Raw genomic sequence first — 6,366 nt, forward strand, 5'->3', positions numbered from 1 at the left:
TGCTGGAGGTAGGGGAGGGCAGGGAGCAGGCGGGCAGAGCTGGGGATGAACGAGGCAAAGTCCAGCAGTTGCTCTGCCCAGCTGAGCATGGCATAGGCACGGGCCAGCCCTATGGGAGGCGGATCAGAGCGGGGAGGCTGGGCCAATTGGGAGGTGGGATGGGCCCCCTCTCAGCTGTCCTGCCCCAGCTCTGCTCAGCTCCCCCCTATCCACCTCTGGCACCTGCGGGGCCCTTTGGTTCTCTCCCTGTCACATGGCTGCTCTGCGGTGTTCTAGGCCGTGGGCTGCTCACAGCTGACAGATGCGCCTGTTTAAGGGAAACATCAGTCAGCTGGGGAGGGGGAGCGTAGGGGGAGCCTGCAGCACAGTGACTCACTCCACACCGCACCTCCATCCTGCCCCATCTCCTTCCTGCCCCCCCGCCTGGAGGGCCAGCAAAGGAAGACTCGCCAAGTTCTCTGCCCTCTTCTTTCTTTGCCTTGGAAACCAAAGTTGCCCCTCTCCCTCACAGAGGCCACATTCAGGGCCCTGCAGCTGCTCCTGTGCGTCACCAGAGATGCCTTGGGGTGGGGTGGGGAGAGCAGATGGGCCCCAAGCCAGCCCAAGTCAGCCAAGCAGCCCCCACTCTTATGGAAGATTTTGATAAGAAAAGGGATCCTGAATTCAAAACAGCAGAGTCCTTTCCTTGGCAGCTCTGGACCCACAGCCCAGAAGGGGGCTGTGGCTGGCTCAAGGTTGCATGGCTAATCCAGGGGATGCGGCTGGGAGTGGGGTCTGGCTTGTGTGCACTGACTGAAGTGTTCAGAAGGTGCAATGGGACCCAAGTCCACAGAGCCAGCCCCCAGCTGGGCTGGGGCGCCTCCTCAGCTGCCTGGTTCCGGGCAGCCCCTCTCCCCTGTCGTCTTCTCCATCTTCCCCTGTCCCCCCTCCATACCTTAGGGAACTGAGCTTTGGAACAAGACAGAGCAGGGTGCAAATCTCGGCTACACTTTGTAGCCGGCAAGCTAGGGAGGGCCTCAGTTTCCTCATCTGTTAAAGTGGGTACACTACCAAGAGCTATGTCGTGGGCTGCATGGGGGTCCAGGGAGATAATACAGGCACAGGGCCTGTTGGCAAGGCCACGGAGGGAGGAATAGCCACCTCAGGGCTCCTGCCTTCAGTCCTGGCTTTCCCCTAGACCCCACCTGGAGAAAAGTCAGAGCCACTTCACTTCCGGTCTCAGTCTGGGGCTTTGATTACTATCTTTGGAAATGGAGGAGCAAATTAGGGTCCACCTCCCACAAGTGCCCTGCAAGAAGGCTGGAAGCTGGGCAGGCAGAGACTCCTGGTGCACGGCAGGCCATGAAGACCTCACTCCCTGAAGACCCAGGACAGCAGCCCATGCCACTATAGCCAAGCCTGTGATTCTGTTTGCTCCTTTCTCCTAAGAGCTCATGGAGTTGGTGCTGTGCTGGGCAAGCTGCTCCTGTCTCTGAGCCTGGGTGTCTGCAGAAGGGGAAGTGGCAGTGCCTGCCCTCCTGGGATGTTGTGAGGATCCACGAGCGACCGGGGAGTGGGTGGAGAAGGCTGAGCAGCTGAACACTAGTGGCGAGTTACTGGGGACAGCCACTGACTGTGACAGTGACAGACAGCTGAGGGTAGATGGGACAGGCCAACTCCCAGCCTGTGCTCTGAATTGCGGTCCCTGCTGCCACTAGAGAGGAAGGTTATTTTTCATAATTAATCCCTCTGCTGACCTTGGTGAGGGACCCAGTGGTGGCTTCCCTAGGACCACTTTCCCTGTCTGGCCCAGCACCAGAAGGGGTGGGACCCACTCCAGCCTCTGGCCAGGCCAAGCCCAGGAAGGCCACTGGCAGGCATAAGGCACAGTGAGATCCTCTGGGGCCCAGGAGCTCACTGTGGGGGAGGGTGGAGGGCAGTGTGGGGTCACAATGGCCAAGGGAAGGACCAGATGCCCCTGCAGGACTCAAGCCATTCACTCTGCCCCTTTGCCAGGGGTGGCCAAGCTCCCAGAGTGACCTCATGGCAGTTAGGGCCAGCAGTGGACAGGCAAGAGAAGGAGGAGTGTCCTCTGTCTGGCAAACAGAGTGGGCTGTGTGCACATCCGTGTGCAGCCTGACTGTGGAAATCCCCACTTCCGTGCGCGCACAGGTCGCATGGCACAGGTCAGCTGTGGGCACAGTTGCAGGGCATGGCTGTGCAGTGCATGCTCATATGGACACCGTGGATGCACATGGCCTGTGCTGGCTGTGGCACATCTGTGCAGCGAGCATGTAGTGTGTGAGCCTGCGACAAGGTGCTAAGTTTCTCTACTTCTGCCCTGCCTGCCTGGAGGTTGCTGGGGAGACTTGAGGTGACAGGAGAGAAAGCACCTTTGCAACGTGCCCTGTCACCATGTTTGAAGTGTTTCATGTCATCACCTCTGCTGATCCTCCTGGCACCCCTGGGAGATGGATCAGACAGGTCAGAGGTGGTCCAGGCTCTGGGGCAGTGTGGCCTGGAACTGGCTCTGGGCTGCTTGTGCCCGTGGGTGAAAGAGAGGCAGGAATCCATCTAGGGGCTGGGGGAGGAGACGGCAAGATTCTAGCCCGGTATCCATTCTTCCTCACTCACAACACCCTGCTTTATTTGGGTCTTTTGCCATTCCTTCCTTCTTCCTTCTGCCTGCATGTGCTGGCTGGAGCTCCAGCAGTCACGTTGGCCCTTAAGGTAACCTCAAGAATGAAGCCAGTGAGACAGATGGAGCCTGGGTCTCTGCTGACCATGGGCCTCCGTGCCAGCCCTGTATTGCCTCCCTCTGGATTTCTGCGTGACAGAGAAATGCAACCAGTCTTGTTCAAATCACTGTTATTCGGGATGTTCTGTTACGGGCAGTCAGAGCTAATCCTGGTGCTCCTTCCTCCAAAGCAAGACTGTCTCCAACCCAGGAGGAGCTCGCAAGGCATCAGGACAGATTTTCTGAGTTTTATTGTATTCTGGGGGTTGGCTTACTTTCCTTTCCCTCATTCTTTTTCATTTAATTATTCTTTCTCCTTCCCAATACCTCACCACTATTTTTTGAACTCCATGCTGGGCTTTTTCCTTGCATTCTCTCTCTGCAACCTCCCAACAGCCCCACAGAGTGCGAACTATTACACATGTCCTTGTTAGGGGTGTCATAGCCCTTTAGGAAGTGGGCATTCCTTAATTACTTGAATAATCAAAAGATGCATTCATTGAGCAGCCTTCAAGCATAAGACACCCCCTCCAGCACTCAGCCTTCCCCCAACTCTAAGGGTAGAGGGCCCAGGCTCAGGGTCAGCTGCCCTGGCACCTGTCCTGGGGACCTAACTAAGCAGGACTAGCCATGTGGCTGACCCCAGGCTCCTCCTCTGTCCAGCTTCTGTTTCACAAACACTTAAATCCTCTCCCATCCAAAGGGGGCCCGAGGAGTCTAGCCTCCCAGCCAGGACACCCCAACAGCTACTTTCCCAAAAGCGACCCTACAGGGGACAGAAGGGGATGGAGTCAAAGGAGGAGGCACAACAAGTCTCCCTGCTCCAGGGCAACCCCCAGAAGCCCTGCTCCCCACCCCGCAGCGAGCCCCAAGCCTGCCAGCGCCTACCTCGGCTCGCTGCATCCTGAGCGCCGAAGGAAACTGTTGCCGGCTGCCCCTCTTCGCAGCCGAGGAGAACAGGACTGCCGGGCCAGGCTGGCAGCTGCTTCATGTTTGCTTGGACCCAGACGTAATTGTTACCGGCGGCTCCTCTCCCGCCCCCTGCCCACCCCTCCTTCCCCGGCTGCCTCTGCCCGCTCCACCCCTTCTGCTCTGCTGCCTTCCTCCCTCAATCTCCCTGTCTCTCTCTGTGGCTGTCTTATACATTTCTTTGGTCCCCCTCCCAGGCTCTCTGTCCCACTCTCTCTGTATAAATGGTTCCTAATCCTGCCCTCTCAGCTTGTTGAGGTCCTGCTGTCTGGCTCTCTGTGTCTCCCCACTGTCCCTGTCACCAGGCAGCTCTCTCTGTACCTCCCCCCGCTGTCTGTCTCTTTCTCTAACACACACACTCTCTGCTCCCCGACCTTGGTCACGGGGAGGGATGGGGGGTGAAGAGAGCCCAGGCTAGGAGGAAGGGAGCTCCAGCAAGTTGGGGCAACTTCCTGCCCCAACGTGGGGAGGGGCAGCAGTGGAGTCCTCAGAGCCTCCTGGAGGCATTTTCCAGAACAGGTCAGCCCCTCCCCTCCTTACTGCCTCCTCCCTCCTCCTGCTGGGCCCTCCTCATGGACATCAGGTGGAGTGACCTGCGGAGGACCTCGGGCCATTGCAATCAAGATGGGCTGTGGGGAGGGGTCTCCCTGGTGTCCCTCCAGAGGCCTGCAGATGTCATCTGGCCATCCCCAGTGTCCACAGCATCCTCCTGATGGGGACATCACTCTGGGCCCCTGGGTCCACAATGGGCTCACAGATTGGGGTTCACCACCCAGAGATGGTGACAGGTGCCAGGGCCACATCACGTGGGTCACATGCAGGGGTCCTTTCACCTCTTTCCTATGTCCCTGCACCCTTAACTACCTCCCTTTTACCCCACATGGGGCCTGGCAGTGTGGGAACCCTCCCCAAAGCCTGAGCTCCTTATACTCCTGAGGTGGCCTGGCTCTCCAGGGCCTGTCATCTGTCCCCTCCTGGGTCCGAGGTTGGGACCACGGCAGGGTGGCTGAGGGACCTTGCCAGATCTCTGGGGGGCTGAGGGCAAGGAGGAATAAAGGAGAGAGGGCCCCTGGGCACCCTTGGGAGGGGGTCCTTCCTGTCCCTCAGGACAGACTCCTGGGCATTCGCTCGGCCCCGAGGGAAACCACCCAGGAGTCAGGTGCCCAAAACCTCTGCCAAGTTTCCCTTTTCTGCACCCTGAGGAGCCAGCCTGTGCCAGTGGTTCCCATGGAGACAGAGCCCTGAGACACCCCCCTCCTTTGCAGCGTGCACAAGAGCACTTGCACGACCTTCTCCTTTTTTTTTTTCTTTTTTGAGCCAGCCAATTAGCTCCAACTTTCAGATCCTCAGGGGAAGAAAATAGTCACGAGCTGTTGACCCACTGAGGCAAGGAGGACTGTTTTGAAAGTGGAAGGTGGTCCAGGTGTCCAGCTCAGTTGGACTTCCAGTACAGACCAGGCCTCGCGCTGGGCTCCCAGCCCACTGCTGCACCCAGAGGAGCGGTGAGGGCTAGCCCCTCCTTCGGCTGCTGAGTCAGACGCGCTCCCTGGGAGCCCAGGGCCCTTTCACCTGGCGACCTTTGGTTCTGAGCGAGGTCCCACCAGCAGGGACTCACTGAGCATGTTGAGTCTTCACAGTGGCCTTGGGAGGAAAGTGTTGTCATCTCACTGTGTAGATGGTAAAAGTGAGACTCAGAAAAGTTAAAGGATTTGCCCAGGGTCGTAGGCGAGAAAGTGACAAAGCTAGTACGAAAAGTCTGTTCCTTTCATCCCAAAGGGAACACGAGCAGAAGATCCCACCCACCTCCCAGGTTCCATATATCAGCTGCGAATCTTACCAACCACACTGTCCAGGACAGGCCTGGCCCTGCTCAGGGTATGGGCAGCACCGCCCTCTGGAGAGTCACCCCCCCACCTGGCTTGGCGTGCTTCCCGAACTTCCACTGCTCAGAGATGTTTTCTTCTGAGTTAGCGAGCTTTGAGCTGTGACAAAACAGGACAACTGTCCTCCCCTTCCAGGCCACTGAGCCCTTGGGCCTTGGGGACCTCCCACTGCAGCCGCCACTGAGGGGGTGCCCCTCATAAACACAGATTTGGGGTGTGTGTGCCCCTGCCATGATCCTTGACCCACCTCTTGCCCCTTCCTCCACCGCAGTCCTCGGGGACCTGTCCAAGGCCAGGCGCTGCCCGCTGGGCCCACGGGGAGTGCAGGGAGGGGAAAGGGCAGGAGGGAACGGAGGCGGAGGACCCCCCAGGGGCTCCTCCTCACATGGGCCTCTGCAGTGTGAGAGGCCCCGACAGGGGGTTGGGCACATGGGCACGGGCAAACTTCCCCAGGAGAGAGCCTGGGAGTTTCCAAACATTTTTTGGCAGTGTATCAGACCCAAAGAAAGCTGAGGAGGCTGCAGGAGGACCTCGCCTTGCTGGCCATGAATATTTCAGCCTCACGCTTTCCGCTGTGGTTCTCCTCATGCTGGGGGTCAGGGGCGGGAGCCCGAGGATGGTGGAGTTTGGAAGGGGAAAGGGAGAGATTATTCCAAGCCTGAGGAAGGTTGTTCTTCCTGTTACAACACTGAGTAGGAGAGGAGGCAGTGGGTAGCCCTTTCAGCTGGCTGGGGGCCCTCACTCAAATCCCACCTTGGTGAGGGGCTCGCACTGCCCCCACCCACAAGTCTTGGGTCT

General features: G+C 58.6%; 1 protein-coding gene across 8 annotated transcripts in view; it reads right to left on the reverse strand.

Moving 5' to 3' along the window:
* The window catches only part of KCNIP3 (potassium voltage-gated channel interacting protein 3), a 90,750-nt gene extending 86,798 nt beyond the window's left edge, over positions 1-3,952 (reverse strand). For all 8 annotated transcript variants that reach the window (XM_046659989.1, XM_046659986.1, XM_046659983.1 and 5 more), the window contains exon 1: positions 3,605-3,952. In XM_046659989.1, coding sequence (XP_046515945.1) covers positions 3,605-3,619 — 15 coding nt within the window. In that variant the 5' untranslated portion in view covers positions 3,620-3,952. The remainder of the gene's footprint in view (positions 1-3,604) is intronic.
* Between the last annotated feature and the right edge of the window lie 2,414 nt (positions 3,953-6,366).

This window comes from Equus quagga, chromosome 5 (assembly GCF_021613505.1).
Source record: "Equus quagga isolate Etosha38 chromosome 5, UCLA_HA_Equagga_1.0, whole genome shotgun sequence".
Classification (NCBI taxonomy): domain Eukaryota; kingdom Metazoa; phylum Chordata; class Mammalia; order Perissodactyla; family Equidae; genus Equus; species Equus quagga.